This window comes from Diceros bicornis, chromosome 5 (assembly GCF_020826845.1).
Source record: "Diceros bicornis minor isolate mBicDic1 chromosome 5, mDicBic1.mat.cur, whole genome shotgun sequence".
In the NCBI taxonomy this organism is placed as follows: Eukaryota; Metazoa; Chordata; class Mammalia; order Perissodactyla; family Rhinocerotidae; genus Diceros; species Diceros bicornis.
Genome location: NC_080744.1, coordinates 80997350 through 81024066, shown reverse-complemented (window position 1 = coordinate 81024066; position 26717 = coordinate 80997350). Strand labels below are relative to the sequence as shown.

The 26717-nt window shown below is 38.5% G+C and overlaps 2 protein-coding genes across 13 annotated transcripts in view; one reads left to right on the top strand and one right to left on the bottom strand.

The window, feature by feature from the left end:
• Positions 1 to 7704: 7704 nt before the first annotated feature.
• LINS1 (lines homolog 1) lies at positions 7705 to 26634 on the bottom strand. 9 transcript variants are annotated; one of them, XM_058542315.1, is made up of 8 exons: positions 26575 to 26595; positions 18746 to 18950; positions 15201 to 15701; positions 14994 to 15083; positions 13992 to 14133; positions 12963 to 13553; positions 11627 to 11798; positions 7706 to 9447 (listed from the first exon to the last, which is right to left on the bottom strand). In XM_058542315.1, the coding sequence occupies exons 3-8, from the start codon at positions 15597 to 15599 to the stop codon at positions 8562 to 8564; spliced, it is 2280 nt and encodes a 759-aa protein (XP_058398298.1). In that variant the 5' UTR covers positions 15600 to 15701; positions 18746 to 18950; positions 26575 to 26595; the 3' UTR covers positions 7706 to 8561. The 9 variants fall into 9 exon arrangements, with proteins under 9 accessions (XP_058398304.1, XP_058398303.1, XP_058398298.1 ...); XM_058542313.1 differs by lacking the exon at positions 26575 to 26595 and adding an exon at positions 25625 to 25971; XM_058542314.1 differs by lacking the exon at positions 26575 to 26595 and adding an exon at positions 19851 to 19922.
• The window catches only part of ASB7 (ankyrin repeat and SOCS box containing 7), a 53610-nt gene continuing 52996 nt past the window's right edge, over positions 26104 to 26717 (top strand). For 3 of the 4 annotated variants that reach the window (XR_009220129.1, XR_009220128.1, XM_058542324.1), the window contains exon 1: positions 26104 to 26560. The gene's annotated coding sequence lies outside the window, so the exon portion shown is untranslated. The remainder of the gene's footprint in view (positions 26561 to 26717) is intronic. The other variant, XM_058542326.1, reaches the window with a different exon arrangement.

Genomic DNA, 26717 nt, shown 5'->3' with positions numbered 1-26717 from the left:
TTACTTTTCACAATACTGGTAAAAGAAATACTTGTGAGGGGCTGGCCCAGTGGGGTAGTGGTTAAATTTGAGCGCTCTGCTTCATTGGCCGGGGTTCGCAGGTTTGGATCCCGGGCGTGGACCTATACACTGCTTATCAAGCTGTGCTGTGGCAGGCGTCCCACAAATAAAGTAGAGGAAGTTGGGCACTGATGTTAGCCCAGGGCCAATCTTCCTCAGCAAAAAGAGGAGGATTGGTAATGCATGTTAGCTCAGGGCTAATATTCCTCACCAAAAAAAAAAGAGAAATACTTCTGATGGCATCCTGGCGGCTTCTTCCCTCTCATGCCAATCCAGAAAGTGCAGAGTGCTGTTCAAGATTCATTCCCAAATCCCCATCTGAAGGTGCTGCCATGCTTTTTTGCCCATACAGGTCTTTCAGGGAATTGGGCTATTTGTGATTACTCTCAAATGTTACTCTGATGCCACTATTGGTTTGTAATAAAACTCATCCATATAGTGGAAAAGCTGTTGAGAATTAATTTTATTTTCCAGGTCACCACTCCTTTTCCCTTCCATGTAATCGCCAAATCATTCATTACACGTATTGAGAGTGACACACAATTAAGAAGGCATATGCCATATTCAAGGAAAAAATGCTACATGGCACCAAAAATGATTTACTTGTCAACAATCCAGTGAATAAGGGAAATCTTTTCTCTTATTATAGAAAAAGTAGCAAAGTCAGAAAAAAATTTTAAAAGACAATTTATAGGAAAATTGACAAAAATTCAATTCTATTTTACACCAGTATTTTATACTACTCTTATGTTTTATAGAAATGAACAAAAAAAAATACTCAGCAATTTAGAGATGGAAAATAAAATAATTTAGCTGCAGGGAAACCTGCTCTTCCTTATTATAATTTGTTAAATAACTTAAAAAACAAAGTCATAAGCAATCATAAATGTGCTGCTGGTATGTTCACTTTCTGGGCCTTGAGGGAGAAATGTGTCTGAGAGGAGGCCTACAGCACTTCAAAAAAAACACATGCTGTCATGACACCATAGACAATCCCAATCACCACTCCTAGAAAATATCTTGAATGTAAACCCATGTTTTAAACTCTACAGCTTTCAACGATTAGGTAGACTCTTGTCTCAAACCAGACTGAAAACACCTGAACCTTTCTCACTGGAAAGGAAATCGTACGCTGATCACATTCCATTTCTCAGTTCTTCTAAATATCAGAGAACTGTACTTTCTTTGAAAACAAAGCAAAAGTCTCAAAAAGGAAAAAATGCAAGCAATCCAGGGCATACACAACGTTTTTTTACCCAGTGCAGTCGGTAACTGAACTACAGTTTTAGTTAAACTACTTGGAAAGGTTAAAGTCAATGGCAAATTTAGAAAGAGATCACTGTTTTTCTGATATCTTAAAAATATGTTAGTGAACTTTGTAATTAGGAGGGGATACTTGGTGTTAACTGTACAGGCTTTGATCTGCTTTGTTCAGTTCTATCTTCCTTAGAATAATCAGAAAAACTCAGAATTGGCGTGCTAGTCTGATCTATGATAATATAGCCAGAAAAGGCATTTATCAACCACAATTTTCGAATGGGTATTTTAATAAAGGGAGACAACTTTATACGCTGTCATAAATGACAACACCAATTAAAGTTCAGTATTTATGTCAAGTTTCCAGACACCTGCGCAGTCCACGTCTGCTGAATGCAGCCCGAGTGGGATGTGTGAGGTGGGATGGGAGTGGGCCCCAGGGGCTCTGAGAAGAGGCGGGAGGAGCGGCAGCAGGTCAGGCCACATCCTGAAGAGGTGCTTGGTGACGGGAGCATTGCCTTAGGTGGTGGCGTTCAAACTGAGGCTGACTTGGATGGTATGCTTTTCAGCCTTTCTATTGTTTCAAACGTGTCACAAAAAAATCTCAGTATTCAGAGGGTACAGAGAACACAAGTTGAAAAACTACCGTCCCTGTGGTTTCTGCCTCCTCCTCTCCTCTGTACTTTTGGTTCCAACTAAAATTGCTCTCTCAGATGTCACCAACAGCCTCCTAATGGTCAAAACACCCAGTGGCTTCTTCTCAGAGATAGTAAACCCCACGTACATTCTCCTTCTCAAAGCCCTACCTAAACCCGCCTAGTTTCCTCATAGTATTTCTTGCTCTCCTGCCTCTGTAATTTCTTTCACTTTCCTTCTTCTATCCAGGCCTTTTTCCCCTTCTCTATTCTCAGGGCAATCATACCTTCTCCCATCATTTTCATAATACCTGTATGTACATGACGCCTATGTTTCACTCCAACAGTGTCCTTCGAATTTTCAACACAGGATTTCTGTCTGTCTGCTGGATGTCAACATGTGCTGATGACAGTGTCTAAAGTCACTCAGGTGGAAACTGAACTCATTTTCTTCCTCACAAGACTTTCTACTTCCCTATTTCTGTAAAAGCAGCAGCAGCATCTTCAGCCACACAAGTGAAAAACGGCTCCTGTCTCGGGCTCATCCTCTCTCTCCTTTTTAAAATTTAGATTTCTAAAAAATTATATATGCACACATTGTTTAAAGATTCAAAGTCTTTTAGTTCTGGAAGTTTTTCTAGAATTTCTTTAGTACTTTTGTCTCTCCATTTCCTCTTTTCTTTCTGTCTGGAACTTCTGTTATGCAGTTATTGAACCTCGTGGACTTGTCCTCAAATTTTCTTATTTCTTTCTCCCATTTTCCAATTTCTTTATCTTGTTGATATACTTTCTAGATTTCCTCAACTTTATTTTACTACATTTCTGTCGAGTTTTTCATTTCTGCTATCATATTGTTTATTTATGAGTGTTTTTCTCCCATTGAATATTCTTTATGTAGTATCCTTTATAACCACTCTTCCCTGAGGATACTAAGAGATTAACTTCCTCCTTGATTGATCTGTCTTGTGTTTGTTTTGGGCTCTTTCATGTTAGAGACTTTCCCTAAATGCCTGATGATCCTTGGCTGTTCACTCATATGCAAGTTTTGAGCACTTAAATGCCAACTAGAAGCTCTATGCACATGGGTGAAGTTTGCGACTGTGGGCTTCATAGTAGACAGAGTTGGCCCCAAGTAATTTCTTTGGAGAACCCCCAATGTATCTTGAGATCTTTTTCTTGGGTTGGTCAGAATCTCCAGAAAAGTCTCTTTTAGTTTCCTAGGGCAGAAGGCTAGGGATGGTGGTGGTTCTCAACATTCAGTACGTAAGTGTCTAATTAATTCCATTTTCAGGGTGGTATGCCTGTCCTCAGCTATGCCCAGTGTCCCCTAGTTCAAAGACTAGCTAAGGATTTGGCTTTCTTGGGCTGCTAAGTCAGTCCTTGTGTGTCTCATTCCTCCTGATTTTGGCGCCTTTACTCATGTCTTAGTGGGTCTCTGGAGGGAAAGAAGGCATTTTCCATTCCCATTGCCCCTGACTCCAGTGGGACTTTTGAAGGACTCTTTCCATTCTTTCTACTTTGTCTGCATAGCCACTATATTGCTACCAAAGTCAATTTCTTCAAACACAAAACCAATCATTTACTCAAAAACCTCATTGGGCTTTCTACTGCCTACAGAACAGTCGAAACTCCTTAGCATGGCAACCAAGGTCTTGGATGATCTGACCCCAATATACCTTTCTAGCATGACTTCTCATCATACTACCCTCCATACATACCCAAGGCTGCAACAGTTTTAGTTTTAATAGTGCACCTGCATCACTCTCTGTCTTAAAGACAGGCAATCAGTTGTGGAGAGGAGGTTGGAACCAGACTGCCTGGATCCATTATCTCAGCTCTGCCGCTTTACCAGTTGGGTGATCTTGGGCAAGTTACTTAATATCTTCATCTGTAAAAGAGGGATCATAATGGCACCTGCCCTCCACCATTTTTGTGAGGATTAGTAGAGCACTTACAACAGCAGCTGGCATACAGGAAGTGCGATGTAAGCGTTTAAGATTTTAAGCCTCTGCACACCTGTCTGCCCCAGTAGATGATATCATGCCCTTGGAGAGGGATCTCTTCTCCTTTACTCAACATTTGTGGTGTGTTTATAAGGGGACAGACATGATGCTATTCACCAGATACGACGTAAAAAGAGCTTGGCAAATGGAGGTTGTTGACTAATGATTAAAACATAATGCGACATTTTTCACAGAAATAGAACAAAGAATCCTAAAATTTATATGGAACAACAAAAGACCCCAAATAGCCAAAGAAACCCTGAGAAAAAAGAACGAAGATGGAGGTATCACACTCCCTGATTTCAAAATATAATACAAAGCTATAGTAACCAAAACAGCATGGTACTGGCACAAAAACACACACACAGATCAATGGAATAGAATTGAGAGCCCAGAAATAAAGCCACACATCTATGCACAACTAATTTTTGACAAAGGAGCCAAGAACATACAATGGAGAAAGGAAATTCTCTTCAACAAATGGTGTTGGGAAAACTGGACAGCCACATGCAAAAAAATGAAAGTAGACCATTATCGTATACCATACACAAAAATTAACTCAAAATGGATTAAAGACTTGAATGTAAGACCTGAAACCATGAAACTTCTAGAAGAAAACATAGGAAGTACGCTCTTTGACATCAGTCTTAGTAATATATTTTCAACTACTATGTCTGACTGGGCAAGAGAAACAATAGAAAAAAATAAACAAATGGGACTACATCAAACTAAAAAGCTTCTGCACAGCAAAGGAAACCATCAACAAAACGAAAAGACAACCTAACAATTAGGATAAGATATTCACAAATCATATATCTGATAAGGGGTTAATCTCCAAAATATATAAAGAACTCGTACATCTCAACAACAAAAAAGTAACAACCTAATTAAAAAATGGGCAAAAGAGCTAACAGACATTTCTCCAAAGATATACAGATGGCCATCAGGCACATGAAAAGATGTTCAACGTCGTTAACAATCAGGGAAATGAAAATCAAGACTACAATGAGATATCACCTCACACCCATCAGAATGACTGTGATTAACAAGACAGGAAACAACAAGTGCTGGAGAGGATATGGAGAGAAGGGAACTCTCATATACTGCTGGTGGGAGTACAAACTGGTGCAGCCACTATGGAAAACAGCATGGAGATACCTCAAAAAATTAAGAATGGAACTACCATATGTTCCAGCTATTCCATTGCTGGGTATTTATCCAAAGAACATGAAAACACAAATGTGTCAAGATACCTGCACCCCTTTGTTCACTGCAGTATTATTCACAATAGCCAAGATTTGGAAGCAACCTAAGTACCCATCAAGGGATGAATGGATAAAGATGTGGTATGTTTACACAATGGAATACTACTCAGCTATAAGAAATGATGAAATCCAACCATTTGTGACAACATGGATGGACATTGAGGGTATTATGCTAACCGAAATAAGTCAGAGGGAGAAGGTCAAATACTGTCTGATCTCACTCATAAGTAGAAGATAAAAACAACAAACAAACACATAGAGACAGAGATTGGATTGGTGGTTACCAGAGAAGGAGGGAGGGAGCAGAGTGAAAGGGATGATTAGGCACATGTGTGTGGTGATGGATTGTAATTAGTATTTGGGTGGTGATCATGATGTAATCTATGCAGAAATAGAAGTATAATGATGTACACCTGAAATTTATACAATGTTATAAACCAATGTTACCACAATTAAAAAAAAGAAAAAAAACCCCAAAAACATAATGTGACAAACGCTACAATCAGAAAAGAGCACAGTGAAGAGAATACAAAGCATGTAAGATCTAATGGTTCAGAAAAGATGGAAAAGCCTTCACAGATGCACCATTTAAAATGGGGCTTGACAAATAAATACGTAAGCCAAAAGGTGGTGCTGCTAAGACAGTGGGTGGGGGGAGAACCCAAGGGAGGCTAGAGAAGCAGGTTGGGGCCAATTGCACAAGGCCCTGCATAACCTGTTTGAGTCTGTATTTTGTTTCAACCAGTGTTTGTCAATTTCACCAACACAGCACACTGGGAGTGCCATAGATCATTTTGAGGAGTTAAAAGTATTTTGTTACTAATAACAGCTGAAACGCAGCTACTTGACAATTATTTTAAAAATAAATTAGAACATGCCCCCATATAATACTGAAGAAACCAGACACAAAAGAACACATACTCTATGATTCCACTTATATAAAAGACAAAACCAGGCAAAATTAATCTATGTTGTCTCAATTCAGAATACAGTTACCTTTACAGGTGGTTAGTGACTGGAAGGGGATCCAAGGGGGACTTCTGGGGTGCCAGGAACGTTGTTTCCTGATCTGGGTACTGGTTCTGCAGGTATGTTGTTTGTGAAAATTTAACAAGTCGTATACTTTTATGTGTATTTTACTGTATCTGTTATATTTTAAGTTAAAACAATAAATTAGATTCATGACACTGTGCTCACTTGGACATACATATGCTTTCACTTGGAGAAGAGGTGGAGTAACAGACTGGGAATTCATTGTGCAAATGTTACTAATTTTGTATTCCTTTATGGACTAACTCTGAACAGCTCTTGGATACTATGAACGGCCAAGGATGGTTACAACAGAGCCAGCATCAGTCACCTTCACCAATGGTAGGGATTCATGCGTGTGATAAACTGACTTACACCCAAGAGTCAGTTATACTTGGAGAAACTCTGAAATACCGACACTCAGCACATGTATAAGATGGCCTTTCCTCATTTTAGATATAACAAGGGGCTGATGGTTCCTTATTAACCTTATAGAGAAACACAGGTCAAAAACACATCTGTATAAGCATGACTTTTAACGCATTCAGCATTTATGTACCGTTAGGAACATAAAGAATCAGGTTTGTTTTGTTTTTTCTTTCCTTAAAAAAAGTTATTTTCACTAAAAAAAATTATGTGCCCAGTTAAAAACAAATAAATAGAAAAAGATATATAATGAGAACTCAAATCTTCTACTTCAAATCTGTTTCCCAAGGCAATCACTATTAAACTTTCTTATATATTCTTACATAAATATTTTATAAACACACAAAAGTATATATAAATATATGTGTGTATTACCCCTGCCCCATCTTCTTTTCTTAAACAAATGGGAGCCCAGTATGTTCACTTTTGTTCTTTAATGGAGATGTTTCATATCTGTAATGGATATGAATGGATACAGCTCATTCTTGCCACAAGTATATAGTATTCCACTGAGTACATATATCATGACTTATTTAACTACGTATTTCTAGTCTTTTCCTTTTACAAACAATGTGGCATTGAACATCCCTGAATATACATTCTTTGATGTGCTTTTTAATTTATTTAGAAACTGCCCCAATGTATGCCCCCAACTCTGTTACCAAACTTTTTGACCTCTGCATTTCTACTAGGTTAAGATTAGCATCTCATTGTTACTTTAATCAGCACTCCTCTATTTAGTTCTACTGATCTTTCTACCTCTATCTGAATGAGTACTAGCCTGTTTTGATTACCACAGCCTGAAAATATATTTTAATGCCTCGTAGGTTCAGCCCTCCTTATATTTCTCTACAAAAAGATCATTTAAAAAATATTTTAAGGACAACATTTCAGATTGTTTTAATGACAGACTCATCAGCATAATACAGTTGCTGTTCTTATCATACAAATCCAACAAACTTGAGAAAACTTGAATTTACTGTCTTCCTTCAAAAAGATAGACTGTAATTATTCATATCACAATTTTAAATAGGAAAATTACCTAGTAACTAAAAATTTTTTAAAAATTAGACTCATGTTCATAAACCATATACATACATATGCACAGAGCTAATCACCACTCTTAAAAAAAACTAGGATTTTAAACTTTTTACATATCACATTACATGTAAATACCTCGGGGGAAATAATAACTGTACTGGGTTACATAGTGTCCCTCCCAAAATTCATGTCCATCCAGAACTTGTGAATGTGACCTTATTTGGAAGTAGGGTTCTTACTGATGTAATCAAATTAAGATGAGGTCATACCGGATGAGAGTGGGCCCTAATCCAATGACTGGTGTTCTTATAAGAGGGAAGCTGGATACAGACACACAAACAGGGAAAATGTCATGTGACAATGGAGGAAGAGATTGGAGTGAGGCAGCTACAAGTCAAGGAATACCATAGACTGCCAGCAATTGCCAGAAGCTAGCAAGAGGCGGGAAGGAGAGGCAGGGAAGGATTCTCCCCCAGAGCCTTGGTGGAAAGCATGGCCCTATTAACCTTGATTTTGGACTTCTAGCCTCCAGAACTGTGAGAGAATAAATTTCTGTTGTTTTATGCTGCCAAGTTTGTGATAATCTGTTATAACAGCCCTAGCAAACTAATACAATAACCATCCCAAATCTGTATAAGTTTGAACTACCATAAATTTCAGGTGGTATGCAACAGTATCGAGTAACTTGTTATTTGATATATCTCTTTCAGTCACTAGGTTGCTTCCAAAAAGCAGCAAGACTTGATTTAGAAAACCCTTTTGATGTTTCTTTTGTTTACTATTATCTCATTGAGGCACAATTTATATTAGGAAAGAATAGTTCCTGGAAATAAAACGCCACTGTTTTACAAACGGTTCATATTTTTATTATATATTGCATCAATATGTTTTAACAACTTCAAAAGCGCTGTTGGATTATATGGGAAAAGATTTTTCTTCTGCAAACGGTAAATGGCTCCTTGTAGCTCTTCAAAGCATTTTACTGTTCTGTAAGATATTCCCACTTCAGAGACAATGTTATTTGGGGCTATGTCACAATCAACAGAAAAGGGAGTATTAGATTCTTTAGGAACCAGAGGCCTTGACTGAAGCTCCAGGCTAAGTTCTTTTTTATTCCTACTTGTTCCAACTGTGTCCTGAATTTTCTTCATTGCTTCTTGGTATAAAGATGTCTGTTCACCACTTGATAAACTTTGGTCTGTGGATTCTACTTCAGAATCATCAGAGCTGTCATAATCTACCAGACTTTGAGAAGCTCGTGTGGGAGACAGACTATTAGCCTGGGGTGTGACGTGGGTCTCCTCGGATATCACGACCTGGTTCACTGGTTCAGAAGCAGCATCAGAAGCCCAGGAGACCCAAGCATGAGCATTTCTGTGACTACCAAGAGCAGCCAAAGGACTAGGTCCTGTTTGGTTGCTGCTTTTGTCTTGGACAAGTGAGAAGATACAACCACAAATGTTTATGCTATCTTTAGATTCAGTTACATCAAAGTACTTGCAAATGGTGAAAAAATTATCCCAGTCTTTTTGCAGTAATTTTAAATATCTAACAAAATATTCAAGAAAACAGGTTTCTGATGAAATCAAAAAGTCAAGAAGAACTGTAGAATCAAATCCTATATTTTTTAATAAGAATAAGAAAATACAGTGTGGATTATAGCCATTTTCATGTGTGTGATGGTTCCACATTTCTTTTTCTTGGGTCAAGCTTTCAGTAGCTTCACATTCTCTAAAAATAAAGATAATGGAGACCCTAATTAATGACTTTTTATAAAAGTAACAGTTTTGACAGATATAATTCATATACCATAAATTCACCTATTAGATAACTTTTTAATCTATGTATTATTTTATTTTATTTTATTTTTTTATTTTTATTTTTTTGTGAGGAAGATCAGCCCTGAGCTAACATCTGTGCTAATCCTCCTCTTTTGCTGAGGAAGACCGGCTCTGAGCCAACATCCATTGCCAATCCTCCTCCCTTTTCCCCCAAAGCCCCAGCAGATAACTGTATGTCATAGCTGCACATCCTGCCAGTTGCTGTATGTGGGATGCGGCCTCAGCATGGCTGGAGAAGCGGTGCGTCAGTGCACGCCCGGATCCGAACCCAGGCCGCCAGCAGCAGAGCGCACGCACCCAACTGCTAAGCCATGGGCCGGCCCTCTATGTATTATTTTAAAAGAAAAAAATTTCAAACCAATCTCTTTCTCCACAAACTCTATAAAAATCTGACTCAATAAAATATAACAAAATCCACTGACTTTGGTAGTTCTAGTTTTTGTCCGCCCAACAAAAGTCCTCTGTCTTCCTGTCTCTTTATATGAGAGTTCTTCATTCCTACAGGTAACTAATTCCATGTGGTCAGGTGGGGCTGGAGCCTAACCTCCTTCCTTTCCTTCCCCACTGTCAACAGGGATGGGCATGTGACCCAGACTGACCAATCAGAGTACCCAATACTCCAGGCCACAAGGATTGGTTCCGACATGATTCTGTGACCCAAGTGGGCCAATCAGAGCCCCCCTGGGACTTTTGCTGGAGCTATTAAATATTATAACTGTAAGGCTGTTGTAAGCCTGGCACTACTAGTGGCCCTGCCTGAGAATAAATTCAGAGCTGTGAGATAAAATGAAATAATCAATGACATGATTTGAATCCCTATATATACAGTTATGCCTGATGCTAACTTGAACCCTTAGAATTCCCAACTAAGAGCCAATAAATTCCTTTTTTTGCTTAGACTAGTTTGTGTTGGGTTCTATCATTTACAACTAAACCATCTTAACTAATACAATTACATTAAAAAAATACATATGACACAAACGCATGCCTCTCTGGACACACTGAATTGAAGTTAAGAAAGTTAGAAATTCACATATAAAGTGAATTTAATTCAGACACTTCCTCTTTCCCGAAGAGTAAAAAGTCAACTTAGAGTACAACTAACATATATTCTAATAGGCATGTGCATTTTCAGACTGAATTTGTATTTGACCGTTTTGGAGCCTAATTCAAATCACATGCAGGAATTTTGTGTTCTTGATTAGAATCTTTTGAAAATTGGCCCCAAACACTTACAGTCTGAAAGCAGCCACTGCCAGCAGTGTCATAATACAAGTAAGAACTGGCAGCACAACACTGTACCGACGATCATTAGTAAGAAATACCTTTCTCTGAAGCCAAGAAAGAAATGGAAATAAAGCAAATACTTTAAGGTTTTAATAAAGCAGAAGCAGAAATAGTGTAAAAGGTCATCAGTTATTAACTTCATAACCAATTACAGATATTTGCCATAAGAAGACCCAAGTACATGACCCAAGTACAGCTGTTTTAATAAAGCAGAAAGAGGATCAGTATAAAATGTCATCAGTAACATAACTTCATAACCAATTTCAGATATTTGCCTCAAGATACTATCAGCCCCAGTTCAATTGTATAATAAAATGAAAATTTAGAACAGCTCCTTTGATTACTTACAAGTTTACACTCACCTCTACAAAGGCAAAAATCACCTTATAGAAGCTCAATATAGAAAAGTTAGTCTTTGAGGTGAAAAGAGTTTTTAAACATCAATTAAATTTAGATTCAGACAAGGGTACTAACTTACTCCTGATTACACAGGTAAAACAGATGAAGACTAAACCAGAGCCTATGTTTTCTAATCCCAGTCTAGTTCCACCACCCTAGATCTGCCTAGCCAGCGAAGTTTTCATAATAAAAACTCAAATCAATCTCATTTTCATGTAGGGCAGGGTTAAAGAAAGGAATGGGAACTTATAAGGAAACCACAAGATTGTTAGGGATTTTTTTCCCTTAATGATGGAAAGTAAACAATACGTCCAGCACATTATTAAAAAGGTTTTCTGCTTTCCTGGCATGAAGTTAGTACAATTACTTTAAAATATACTAACCTGGTCAACTTCAGGTAGATGCCCAATGATGCTTTGGCAGCCTCCAGCATGTCATCGTCTTGTTCTATGAAGACTCGAGACAACCACTCACAGTGACTGTGTGATTGCAGAGAGGGCTGAAGGTGAGGCTTTAAGAAGGTCAGTAACTCAGACATGAACCTCTGTAAATCAACTTCAAAAAATCCAAATTTCAAAGAGTAGGCAACAGTTTATGAACACATTAACAGCTTGCCTATAGATAAATTTATAGTATCTAAAATATTTTAAAATGCCTTATCATAATTCACACTTTCAAAAAGTTTATGAGTTAAGGATTATCTTTACTTTGCAAATCAGGAAACAGCTTAAGAGAAAAAGTGACTCACTCAAAAGGATACAGTTAAAATGTACAGCCAGATCATCTATTTGCCACAACTGCCAAATAACTAATTATCTCTGAGAAATAAAAGTTACATGAATTCTTGCTAAAAGCATATAAATGAATGAGTGGTAGACAACAGAAATCATTTCACTGGATGCCACAGCTGTCTGTTATGAGGCAACAATGCCACCAAACAAAAATAATTTTGCCTTCAAAATAACAGAAAAAACTTTTTGTTTGTTTAAAGAAATAAAGGAAAGTACTACTATTAAGCACAAAAATCAAAAAGGTTTTGGGGCATTTTAACTGCAATTTAAAACTGAATTATATAACACATGCCACCTAGTGTTGCAAATTATAACTGCACAGAATTATATCTACTATGTAGTTATTATAAGCTAAATGATATCCAAAGCAATTCTGGGAAGTCATTGCTTACAATTCAAACCTTTCACTGAACTATATGCTGCTTCTTTAGAGACATTTACTGTTCATTTTTCTCAAATGAAATGCAGGACATGTCTTCCCCAACACCTCTATTGAATATCACACTTATAACAGCTGTCTTTGGACTCTGAGTTAACATCCTGGAAATTAGATGCAACAATTTCTTTGTCAATATAACTTCTCACATATTAGTTTCAATTCAATTCCTAATTATCAATAATCTACATTAGTAGATATACAAATTTTATGAAGGAAAATATGAATTAAATACCACAAATATCTGAATATGAATTGACTTATATCACTTACTTTGAGGTGACTCAACAGCACCTTTTTTTTTAACATTAGTCATTAATTATGCTATACAAATTCAGTTTAGTCACAAAAAGTTGACATGTTTCTTAAGGTAATTTTAGTTCTTTTTTCTTTTTGAAGAAAATTTAATGAATTAACTATGATAACATGTAGCTTAAATTAGCTGAATAATAGTCCTGAGATAAGCATACAAAAAGGAGTTTGAAGAATTACCTTTCATTTGATTTGCTGAAGCACAGTTTTGAAACTTGATTTCTAAGGATTTAATAATAAGTAAGCTCGCTGCTCTAAGGACCACATGATCTGGACCAGGGACACGCTCACGTCCAGGCTGAACTGCACCGCCTCCAAAGCAGGAAGGTTTTCCGTGGACAGACAATGTCGTCAATAAGCCCAAATCCACAGCTTGCAAAACAGCATCAGCTAAAGCCAGCAAGTCCACATCTAAACGACGATCTGGCAGCACGAAGGCAAGGACAGATCCCCGACAAAGGTCTTCACCCACTTTCTGGAGAAGGCACTTCTTGATGAATATGATGAACTTCCTTTTGACAAAAGCTGGAACAGGCCAGGTAATAACGTCTAGCACACAAGAAGGTTTCAAAAATAAAATCCTCTGGCAAGTGAAATGTAACTTCAGGTGGATTCTGGAGGCTATAAGAAGTTCAAGCAATTCCAGGAAACATATCAAACTGTTTATTATTTTAGAAGTATCTTTGTGGTTTTCAAAATGCTGAGAAAATAAGGAATTGTAAAAAACTTCAAAAAGAGTGTGAAAAGGAGTCAGGAACTGCTTTAGAATTTCTGAAATTATAAAAATAGTAATTATAAACAACAGCAAAAACAAAGGCTTCTTAAAACATAATTTTATAATTCACTTTTTGTAAATGTTATCACTTTACAAGATGAAAAAATGGATTTGGATTATTTACTTCTAACGGGAACAAATGAAGATACACAGACTAATAGCTAACCACCACGGTTAATATCCATTTTACAAATATCAATAGCTTGGGACTATGCAAGGAATATATAATAATGAAAAGCCTTAATTTTTTTCCTTGTAACTTTTTTCTTTTAAAAAGGTATCCTAAATCAAAAAAATATGAAGCAAGATTCTTTAGTTTTTCATACTTCAAGACGGCTCAGATGTTGTAAAATAAGTTTTACTCTTCATTATAAACATAGTGCACCTTGGGAGCAAGATAATGACAAGCATTTATGGGGGAACATAATCCGTACCTGTTTTTTGTGAACATGTATCTTTAAAGATTTCTTTTATTACAGCAGTAAGAGTCCAGAGGCAGTATACTACTTTATCACTTTCAGAGTATTCAGAAAGATTTTTTTGGCAAAAAGAAATCCAGGAATTATTTAATGTTATCTGTGAGAAAATTTTAAAAAGTAGTAAGTTATCATACAATATTTTCTTTACAATTCCAAATTACCTATTATACCCAATACAACTCAATATAACATTGTTTACTCCCTTGCAAAAAAAAAAAGTATGATAATATTTAGTAAAACAAAAAGGACACAATTATCTTAATAGTCTCTAAGTCAAGAAATTCAATATGCCATAGAAATAAAGAATCAAAAGGGAACATGAAAATATTAGCAGGGTTGTTTCTAGGGGGTGAAGTGACGTGTAATTTTTATTTTGTTCTTTATACCTTTTCTCATTTTCCAGATTTTCTACTGCGAATATCACCGCTTTGTACTCAAGAAAAAAATGTTATTTTAAGAAAGGAACAAGCAATTATAGCTGAAATAAGTCAGTAGATGCTTAGATTTATTAACTAATTTAGAGATAAGAGAAAACTCGAATGCTCAATTTGTTTGTATTTTTTCCATTATGCTGAGGACCACTCTTAGAATTTATTTATATTAAATCTGTGAAAATGGCCTTGGTTTCAAGCAGGGGTTCCTAAACCTTTTTTTTGGAGGGGAGGAAGGAAGTCTACTTACACCTTTGAGAATATGAAGAAAGTATGGACTCGCTGACTTGAAACCTACCTTTTGGGTTAAGAATCTGATTTTTGGTGATTTACAACATATTTAAGACTAATCCCTGATACAAGTCACTATCATATTATTCCATTCTTACACTTTTGTGGATTTACACAAGTTACTATGTGAGCAAACATTTTATTAATACAAATATTTGAAGGGTAAAAGTGAATGCTAAAGAGCAATTTTAAAGAAACTATAAAAGAAATAACATAATTTGATTCTTTACCTTACCTTTTCTCTCAACTGGAAATAAAGAAGTAATGCAAGGCACTTGGCAGCCATGTGACATAACAATTTATCTGAGTTTTGGAACATACAGGTCTACAAGAAAACAAAAAAATTTACTCGCTATTGCTGAATGTTTTTAAAATTTTTATTTTAAAAATCTAGATCTTAAAAAAAACACACCAAAAACCTCACAAAAAACAAATGGCTTACTAATTTAGAATCAACATCGGACGACTTTAAAAGAATTTTAATTATTTCTCTGTATTTCTCCTTTGCATGGAACTCTGTTTCGACAGACAATATTCTGGTTACCATCACTTTGATCACCGTTAACTGAAGGAGCACTGTTTCTCGGGCACTGCTCATCTCAGGGCATCTCTTCAAACACACAGGTGCTACAGAAATGGTAGCGACACTGAGAGAGGATGGCTGACACTTGCCCTGGACACCAAGGGTGTCCGAGCATTCTGAGGAGGCGGTCGTAGAGCAATCTTGGTCTGAAAACGCTGGGTTGAGATAAATGATGTAATTATGGCTGTCACTTTCAAGTGTGGCTCCAAAAAGTACCTTCTTGTATAATTGTTCTAAAACTTCAAAGAAAGCTTTCATTTTGATTACCAAAATATATCTTATAAGAAGGCTGACAACTCCAAAGTGTAAATATGAATCTTAGAAGTGCGACGAATCTCTAAGATGTTTCTTCAGTAAAATCTAAAATAAGAAAAATAATTTTAAAATTATAAGTGTTATATATGTATCATATTACAAGGGAAAGGCATCAGTTTCCACTTAACCATTTAGTCTCTCAAGTTAAGGTAATACTGATTGCTTAATTTCTAAAATGGAAAACTGGTAATAAGAACATTATTTTAAGACCATAAAAATGAAATGTATGCTTTCCATACAGATTTAAGACCATAAAATTATTATTATTTTATTATTTTTTTTTTGCTGAGGAAGATTGGCCCTGAGCTAACATCTGTGCCAATCTTCCTCTCTTTCTTTTATGTGAGGTGACACCACAGCATGGCTTGACAAGCCGAGTATAGGTCTGCACCCGGAATCCGAACCCGCGAACCCCAGGCCGCTGAAGCAGAGCGCGTGAACCCTACCACTATGCCACCTGGCTGGCCCCTATAAAATTATTTTTAATTTTATCACAGCAGAAACTTCACCTTTCCTCTAAAATTTTTCAAAGGACTATCAGGGTTTCTCAGCCTTGGCACTATGAACATCAGGGACTGAATTAATTTTGTTGTGGGGAGTTGTCTTGTGCATTGTAGGAAGTTTAGCAGCATTCCTAGCCTCTACCCACTAGATGCCAGTAGCACCTCCCTTGGTGGGGCAAAACCACCCAGGTTAAGACCCACCAAGCTAATTCAGATTCACCTTCAACTTATAGATGAAAACCCAGTTAGACTCCTACTTGGTCAAACTATTATGGTTATTGCTGATTAATTCCCAACTCAAAATTATATGATGACAGAAAGAAACCTTGGTTATCACTTATAACATTAAATAAAAAATTTTAAAATGCCATCCCGAGAAAAAGACAAGATATTAAGCAAAAGCAATCCAAACTTGGGCATATTGTATTTGTAGAGGGATGCAAATTTAGACATTCTGGTTGTCCCAGACACCTCTGACATGATAGAGACCAGGAAAAGTGGGGAGAAAAGAAAGGACATTTAGGGTTAGACATGGCTTTTAAAGTAGAGAATGTGGGCCATCAACTGGTAGATGAAAATCAGAGGAAGCGTGTAGAGCAAGCATGGCTATAGCACTATAGAGCAAGCATGGCTAGGAAAAATTTAAGACTTTGGCATAAGCAAAAGAGATTACAGAATACCCTTTCAATGGAAAGCTGGAACCTCTGGGAATTAACTGATCCTATGGGGCTCAGTCCTTTCATTGCCTTTGAGCTATTTTACACCTTTGTAAATTGTAGATAACTGATAGCAATGCAAATAATTCTTGCCTATAGACATGCAAATAATTGTCTGGTGGAGGGGCAACCCGTCCTGCAGTGAGAAAAGCCAGTTTTGCTTCTGTCTGTAAACTCACTTCAACATTCCTTTACTTCACATACATTCATAGTTCTTTAACTTCGCCCTTAAAACAGTTGTGACATTTGCCTAGTTCTTTCATTAATTCATGACTTAAATAAAAGCATTGATACATGTTCATTTTATATAGGTCATGATTTTGTCCTCTTAAAATTTATCCTTTAACAAAATCCACAGACTTCCCTCGTCTACCCTGACCCATTTATAAATGCCCTGTCCATCTTTAACCTCCTTTCTCACTGGAAGGGAACTCTGAGGGCTGTCACTTATATTCGGTCTCACTTCTACCATGCAGACCACTAACCTGCCCTTGGTCTTTAAACCTCCCTCTCCCTTTCTTCCTCTTGCTTAGCTCCTAAGGAATTTCAATTCCTAATCTTGTGGGGAACAAGAAAAAGCTGCCTTGTTTTAGTCCTCTAGTGCTGAAATAAATATTAAGAAACCTATAGATTTTAATTTAAAGTCATGAATAAAACTTTTGGTAAGTTTTCTCTGAATCTTATTTTCAAAAAGTGGTGTGTATCCCACACGATTTATAAACATAACTAAATATCGGTAACCTTGTTATGTCTGACAATGTTAAACTCTACCTGAGCCCCGTGCTTCCAGAAAGCAGAGCTGGTCAAGAAGCACCACAGCCTTCAGTGTGCAAGAAAGGGCTAACCAGGAAGGACCATACTCCCAGACAGGACCCACCTCCATCCTTCATCACTGACCTCCCTTGTTTCATAAAACACCATGTTTTCTCCTTCTTTGCGAGGTTTCCCATTAATGAACATTCTCCCTGTTGCGAAAGCCTGAATAAAATCATCTCCTTAATTGTCTAGTGTATTTTGTCTGTCACACACCAGAAATTAATTTCTATATTCTACTTCAGAGTCTAATTCCCCATTGTAATTATTTTACTTTATGTTTTAGTTATAAGAATAACATTTCTTCCCAATAAAACTACTGACGTTTTTACATGTCAAATATTCTATGACAAGAGACTATTTTAAGTTTCAGTTAATATCATATGCTCAACTCTATTATTATAATTTTCAGTTACAAGTGGAATTATTTTTATTTCAATGCTATAGCAAGAAAAATACTTCCAATAATATTTCTACAAATCCTAAGTCCTTAAATTTTAGCACAAATGAGAATAAAATTGCTGCTATCCAACCATTTTTGACCTACAAAAAAGACCATTTCAAATGGTTCAACCATTTCAGCATGCAAAACCAAAGTGAATGTCAGTAAATAAATAAATAAGCAAGCAAGCATTTCAGGGGGAAAGTGGGCTATTTTCTATCATGGTGGGACCCAGGTTCTCTGGTAAGAGTGGTTGTGAGAAATCAGATTGAAAAGTTATAAACTTTAAATTAAGAAATACAGATTCAAAATGATCCTTTATAGGCAGAGGAAAAAACAAAAGCATCAATTAGGGGTCATGAATGCCAGGTAGGTAACAAATGAATGAAGAGGGCAGGGGCGAGGCTGCTTCTTTTGTGACTAAGCATCGATCTTTCCTAAATACAATGTCTTTTAAAACATTAATGCTGGCCAAAGAAACCTGCACTGAAACAAGTGTCTGTGGGTAGCCCACTGACAACTGAGAATTGTAGTTTTGTTTTTTAAAAAAAAAAAACAAAGTATTAAAGGTAAGGACAAATCCTGAAAAAAAAACAACTAGGGGATTTGACTGACCACACTTTCTTTTCTGAAGTGGCTGCTCCAAGGTTGGTACATCTCAAGCTGCATCACCACGCTGGTCTGGAAGAAGGTGTACCTTCCGACACCGAGCTTTTAAGAGGCACTGACAAAGCAAAGTGTCCGGGGAAGGAAGGGTGCTCAGAATGTTGAGAGGCTTTGAGGGCAGCTATACTGGATGAATGCGAGAGATCTGTCTAGCCTAGAAAGGAAACAGGTATTAGGAGAGCTCTAATTAGGACAAGAAATGAGCAGTGCCTCTCGGAGTTTCTTCAGAAAATGCCTCTTGGCAGAAGAGAGTGAACTCTCCTACCAGGGGGCCTAAGGAAGTACCCACTACAAGCATAATATTTGCCTCAAGTCTCTCTTTTTTTAAGTTTTATAAACAATCTGAATTTTGCATTGCTATACCTAACAGAACCATGTGTGTCTTAATATAAAAATAATATATTTTCCACCTATCTTCACATAAAATTGATGTTTTAGGAATAATAATTGCTAAAGTTTATTGAGTGCCTACTAAGCACCAGACACTGTTCTAAGTGAATAAGAGTTTCACAATAACCTTTTGAGGTGGGTACTTAATTATCATACTCATTTTACAGATAAGGAAATTAAGGTACAGAGAGATTAAGTTATAGAGCTAGTTAGGTGGCAGAGTCAGGATTTGAACCTAGAAAGTCTAACATCACAGCCTGTGGCACTCCTTAAATCTCCTCTGGTGCTCCAAAAAGCCTCAGGATAATGGTTGAATAGAGGATCTCTAATAATCTTCCTAAGTGAAAATAGAAATTCACACAGCCCAATCTTTAACATTTCTTATATTTACTCCCATAATACTGTAAAACAGAGCACCAATCCTTAGAATCATTTTCACATGCTTTCACAAAATCTAAAATCAAGATCAATTACTAATACAACTTCCCAGTGCAAACCAAGATTAATTTTTTCAAAAGATACTCAGCAACCACGGACTGAAACATTAATGAGGACACCCACTTGACTGGGTAGGCATGTCATCTGAAAAGATTCCTTTATAACCAATGTCAAATAGTGTGTTGCCTATATTTTATTCTATGAGTTTTATAGTTTCAGGTCTCACCTTCAGGTCTTTGATCCATTTTGAGTTAATTTTTGTGAATGGCGATAGCAGATGGTCCACTTTCATTCTTTTGCATGTGGCTGTCCAGTTTTCCCAACACCATTTATTGAAGAGACTTTCCTTTTTCCCTTGTATGTTCTTAGCACCTTTGTCGAAAATTAGCTGTCCGTATATGTGTGGTTTTATTTATGGGCTTTCAATTCTGTTCCATTGATCTGTGTGTCTGTTTTTATACCAGTACCATGCTGTTTTGATTACTATTGCTTTGTAGTATGTTTTGAAGTCAGGGATTGTGATGCCTCCTGCTTTGTTCTTTTTTCTTAGGATTTCTTTAGCTATTCGGGGTCTTTTGTTGCCCCATATAAATTTTAGTATTCTTTTTTCTATTTTGTGATGAGAACTTTTAAATGTATTCTCTTAGCAACTTCCAAACATGCAATACAGTATTAACCATAGTCACCATGCTATACATTACACCCCAAAACTTATTTATTTTATAACTGAAAGTTTGTACCTTTTGACCCTCTTCACCCATTTGCCCCCCCCCCCCATCTCTGACAAACATCAATCTGTTCTCTGTATCTATGAGCTTGGTTTTTTTTTGTTTTTTTCTTTATCCATTCATCCATCAAAGGACACTTAGGCTGTTTCCCTATCTTGGCTATTGTAAATAATGCTGCAATGCCAGATTCTTGACAAAGACTGTAGTAGGCATCAGCTAACAGATACTGAGCCTCTAAAACAGGGGTAGGGTGCAGTCTCAAAGATGGGAAACAATGCAAAAGCAAGAGGTCACATTCATCTCAACAACCTGACAACTTGATTAGCGTCATCCTAGTTCACCTTTAATTGGCCCAAATGCAGGAATCAGCAAATGAGGTGCTGCTAGATAAATTCATTAAGAGCATGTACTGGTTTTAGATGAGTAATGAAGTAGTCTTGTTCTCAGAAGCCTAGAGTAATACAGGGACGGCAGCGTTTAACATAAACCCGATCAACAGAAAATACCCACACATATCTTTCCCAGATGGCTCTACCAAAATGACTGCTCCAAAGGCAAACTATTTTTACACAGTACAGATTGATGCTGGACATTAGAATCATAGTGTTTAAGTACCAGAAAAAACCTCAGAGATGATCTAGACCACTGGTTTGCAGTCTAGCTTCAGAATCTCCAAGACAGCTTGACAGAATATGATGGCGGGGTCCACCTCCAGAGATTTTGATTCAGTGGATCTGGGCAGGGCCCAAGAATTGGACTGGGGACTATTCTTTAATGACCACTGACCAATCTACTCGATTTTCCTGATAAGGAATATAAGCTCATTAGGTTTACATTATATTGTGCTAATGCTAAGCATTTTTTTTTAATGGAAAATCTCCAGGGTAGCAATATAAAAAACAAAACTTCTCTACCCTTAGTTGCTAAAATATGGTTCTACATTTTAAGCGGTGCTTCAGAATGAAATGTTTCTTTACTCAGTCTCTTTTACCAATCTATGCCCCTTTCCCTCCTCCTCCTGCCCCCCACCAAAAAAACCTTCCACCAGTGGCAGGGTAGAGTTTGGGGAATGTCTATAGATATGACAACAGCACCACCTATTTTACTGAACTCCTGAATTCAGAATACTGTACCAAAGAGACAAACTTGATTTTCGGTTGATAAAGTAAGGTTACCTAACCTACCTCAGCAAAGTAGCACACACTCAAAGATTTGCAAAAAGTACAGAGTTTATATGATGAAGACTTTTCTACAATTCAAGCAGGAGGATGCCAATACTCCTTTATTTAGTCACCTCAAAGGTTCCTTCTTGACTCTGGACCTTGATACAATGCTGTTCCCTCCACTTAGAAAGCTTTTGTTTTCAGCTTAAATATGACTTTCTGAGACAACAAACTGCACAACATTAGAAGAAATGGATAAATTCCTAGAAACATACAAGCTACCAAGACTAAATCAGGAAGAAATAGAAAATCTGAACAGACTGATTAGTAGTAAGGAGACTATTCAGTAATTAAAAACCTCGCAATGAACAAAGGTCCAAGATCAGATGGCTTCACTGGTGAATTCAACCAAACATTTAAAGAAGAATTAACACGCCTTCTCAAACTCTTCCAAAAAACAGAAAAGGAGGGAACATTTCCAAACTCATTTTATAAGGCCAGCATTACCCTGATACCAAAACCAGACAAGGACATCACAAGAAAAGATACTTACAGGCCAATATCACTGATGAACATAGATATAAAAATCCTCAACAAAATATTAGCAAACTGAGTTCAATAATACATTAAAAGAATCATATACCAATCAAGTGGGATTTATTCCATGGTTGCAAGGATGGTTCAACACCTGCAAACCAATCAATGTCATACAATACATTAACAAAATAAATGATAAAAATCATATGATCATCTCAATAGATGCAGAAAAAGCATCTGAAAAAATTCAACATCCATCTAGGATAAAACACTCTTAACAAAGAGGGTATAGAGGGAACGTGTCTTAACATAATAAAGGCCATATACAACAAGCACACAGCTAACATCAACTGTGAATGGTAAAAGGCTGAAAGCTTTTCCTCTAAGATCAGGAACAAGACAAGAATGCCCACTCTTGCCACTTTTATTCATTATAGTGTTGGAAGTCCTAGCCAGAGCAATTAGTCAAGGAAAATAAACAAAAGGCTTCCATATTGGAAAGGAAGAAGTAAAACCGTCACTATTTGCAGATGACATGACATCATATATAGAAAACCCTAAAGATTCCACCACAAAATTATTAGAACCAATAAATGAATTCAGTAAAGTTACAGGAAACAAATTCAATATACAAAAATCTGTTGCATTTCTATCCACTAATAATGAACTATCAAAAAGAAAAATTAAAAAAAAAAATCCCATTTAAAACTGCATCAAAAAGAATAAAATACCTAGGAAAAAATTTAACCAAGGAGGTGAAAGACCTGTACACTGAAAACTATAAGACACTGATGAAAGACACTGAAGACAACACATGTAAATGGAAGGATATTCTGTGCTCATAGATTGGAAGAACTAATATTGTTAAAATGTGCATATTACCCAAAGCAATCTACGAATTCAACGCAATCCCTATCAAAATTCCAATGGCATTTTTCATAGACATAGAACAAACAACCCTAAAATTTGTATGGAACCATAAAAGACTCCAAATAGCCAAAGCAATCTTGAAAACAGAAGAACAAAGCTAGAGGAATCAGGCTTCCTGATTTCAAACTATATTACAAAGCTATAGTAATCAGAACAGTATGGTATTAGCATAAACACAGGCACATGGATCAATAGAACCAGAATAGAGAACCCAGAAATAAATCCATGCATATATGGTCAATTAATTTGCAACAAAGGAGCCAAGAATATACAATGGGGAAAGGACAGTCTCTTTAATAAATGGTGCAGGGAAAACTGGATAGCCACACGTAAAAGAATGAAACTGGACCACTATTTTACACCATACACAAAAATTCACTCAAAATGGATTAAAGACTTGAACTATAAAACTCCTAGAAGAAAACATAAGTGGAAAGTTCCTTGACATCATCTTGATGATGATTTTTTGGATTTGACACCAAAAGCAAAGGCAACAAAAGCAAAAAAAACAAGTGGGACCACATCAAACTAAAAAGCTTCTGCACAGCAAAGGAAACCATCAACAAAATGAAAAGGTAACCTACTGAATGGGAGAAAATATTTGCAAATCATATATTTGAGAAGCAGTTAATATCCAAAAAACATTAAAAAATACAACTTAATAGCAAAAAAACAAACATTCTGATTAAAAAACGGGCAGAGAATCTGAATAGACATTTTCTAAATAAGATATACAGATGGGCAACAGGCACATGAAAAAGTGCTCAACATCACTAATCACCAGGGAAATGCAAATCAAAACCACAATGAGATATCACCTCAGACCTGTTAGAATGGCTATTATCAAAAATATAAGCAACGACAAGTGCTGGCAAGGATATGGAGAAAAGCGAACCTTTGTGCACTGTTGGTGGGAATGTAAATTGGTGCAGCCACTATGGAAAACAGTATGGAGGTTCCCCCCAAAACTACAAATAGAACTACCATATGATCCAGTAATCCCACTTCTGGGTATATATCTGAAGAAAACAAGAACAATAACTGAAAAATCTCTCCACTTTTCCTTAGGATAAAGCCCAAACCCCTGAACATGGCTTAGCAGGCCCTTCAAGATGTGACTCTTCTCACCTCTGTGACCTACAAACTAAGCTCCAAGCCTTCTCTGAGGTCCTCAGAAACTCTGTGCCCTTTAAGGATTCCCAAGCTTCGCTTAGTCCATTCTTTCTGACTAAATCACATTCAGCCTTCTCTCCCCAACTCTCAACCTTCAACATGGAAACCTCCAGTCTGGGGGGAACCTTCCACATATCCAAGTCAGGAATAGAGGGCCCTGCCAAGTGCTCCCTCAGCCTATACCACAGTATTTATCTCACTGCATCGTCTATAACTATTTTCTAATTTGGTTCCCCCACACTTGACTAGGAGCTCCCTTGGTCAGGCCGGAGTCCCGTTTGCCTACATAAGCCAACAGGTAGCTCATGTGGAAGGCACCAAAATGAGTATTCTTGAACAAATGAATGATGGTGTAAAAGAAAATATCAGGGGGCAAATTGAAAGCATCTGCAGTGAATCCATCTGCCACAAAACTTCTTAATATATTTTGCTACATAAAAGCAGTTGATATATTGAAATACTTCCTTTACATAAACAGGTAGGCCTTTCTTCGAAGACATCGGTGGTAGTCAAATATGACTTAGTTTAAAATAATATCAACTCCTGCCTAGACAACAATAGCCTTCCACATTTGCAGCAAACCCCACTCCCAGCTACAGTCTTCTCCACTGAGCAGCCAGTGATCTTTTCAAAACACAAATAAGATACTATAACTTCCCAAGCATGGCCTACAAGGTCCAGCCTGTCCCACACCCCAACCTCATTACCAATCACTCTTCCTCTTACTCTATTAGACTCGCTCGCCTTCTTTCTTGCAGTTCTTGTAAACGGCAAACGTTATTCCAGCATCATAGGGTTTGCACTTTTCTCTCTGTCTACAAAATTCTACCCCCCAGCTCTTGGTATGGCTCCTCTTCATTCAGATCGTTTGCTCAAATGTCATTTCCTCAGAGACCTTTCCTGACTATCTATAATATCCACCACGTCCTAGTCGAACTCGATTCTATTATTTCTTTATTTTCTTTATATAACCTATCCCTATCTGATAATTTTATGAAAGCTCCACGAGGGCAAGTGATTGCATCTATCTTGTCCACTGTTGTCTCCCTAACAGCTAGAACAGTGCCCGGCCAGTAAACACTTGCTAAATGAATAAATGCACTTAATGAACAGGTCCATCTGGCATATTTTCCACTCTCTTTTCCCCTCCATTCACAGAAATCCGTGAGGGTCGATATCCTTGCAGGAAAGCCCTTGAAATGTCACCGCCATCCCAAAGAGAGTCCTCTCTTCCGCGCTAGGCGAGGCATACCTAGCCTGGTAGCTAACGGGCCTCCGGGACGGAGAGATGAGCCATGGACCTGGCACTCGAGTCAGAAAATCGCTGAGGAGGGGCGGCGACACAAGGCGCCCCTCTCCTCGCTTCCTGAGGACTGCCGCCTCTCCAACCTTAACCCCTTGGACCAGCCTCTCAGTCGGCCAGACACACGCCTCCCCAGTCGCCGAACTCAGCGGCCGCTCCCAGTTACCTGCCAGGGATCTGGCTCCTGCCAGGGATCTGGCTCTAGACACTCAGCCTTCCCACCGCCATTCCAGCGACCACCGGCCCCTGCCCGGCCACCGTAGTTCACGGAGAGTACACGCTAGTCCCTCCCCCCGCATGCGCAGAAGCCCCCTTAGCGTTCACTGTCTCTTAGCAACCGCTTCGAGTCCCTCCGCCAGGGGCGGAGCATCGGAAGCCACAGGGGGGAAGCCGAGGGGAAAGTAAGTAGGGCCAATTGGAGGCGACTCCCAGCCTCGATCGGCACGCCTCCTCTAACTGTCGCGAATGCGCAGGCGGCTTTACGGCAGCCAAGGGGTGGGGGCTGCCTGGGGTAAGGAGGAGAGAAGGAAGCAACCAACCAACCAAGTCGCCCCCGCCCCCCACCCCCACCCACTCCGGACCTGGTTTACGGCTCCGGGCTCAGGCTCCAGTGCGGCCGCTGATTGGCTGCTGAAGGCTTGGTCCCATCCCAGTGACCCCAAAGTGCTGGAGGGAGGGGGCGGGGGTGGCCCAGTGCAAAGTGCATCCCAAAAGCCCCCTGCCTGGAGCCCCTGCGGCTGGCACTTCGAACCCTGTGTGACCCGGGACCTCGCTGTCCCCAGACCTCCCGTGTCCGCCCGTAGCTGGGAGTCTGGCCCGGAGCGCGGCAGCCCCCTGCTCCGAGTCCTCAGACCGGGACTGCCCCCCCCCACCCGAGTCGGGACTTCCTCCCTGCACCCCTGCCCCGAGGCTGCCCCGCGGCCAGGACCGCCGCCCCCCGTCTGCTCGGCTGTCTGGATGCTCGCCGGGCTGGGGCCGTGAGGCACCGAGGAGGATCAGGAACACCCGTGTCCGGCCCTGTCTGGGGTGTTTCTTCAATGGAGAAGTTGGTGAGTGTGGAGGAGGCTGAAAGGAGGAAGAGAAGCAGCAGCTGAGGAGACAGGTAAAGTCACTTACCTCCCCTGAGAGGAAGGGGGCTGGCCGGGAGGGAGGAGAATCACTGCTTCTTCCTGCCTGCCCTTACTACTCTCTTCCTATGCTCCCCGTTCCTCGGAGCCCCCTCCTCCTTGGCCCCAGGGCACTACACCACTCACTAGTTG

Coding starts and splice junctions, on each gene's coding strand:
- LINS1 (XM_058542317.1), bottom strand. CDS start 15,599: ATGAAAGCTTTCTTTGAAGTTTTAGAACAATTATACAAGAAGGTACTT. Junction 13,554..13,991: donor TACATGTTCACAAAAAACAG/GTACGGATTATG, acceptor TTATAATTTCAG/AAATTCTAAAGCAGTTCCTG. Junction 9,448..11,626: donor ATCTACCTGAAGTTGACCAG/GTTAGTATATTT, acceptor CTTTATTTTTAG/AGAATGTGAAGCTACTGAAA.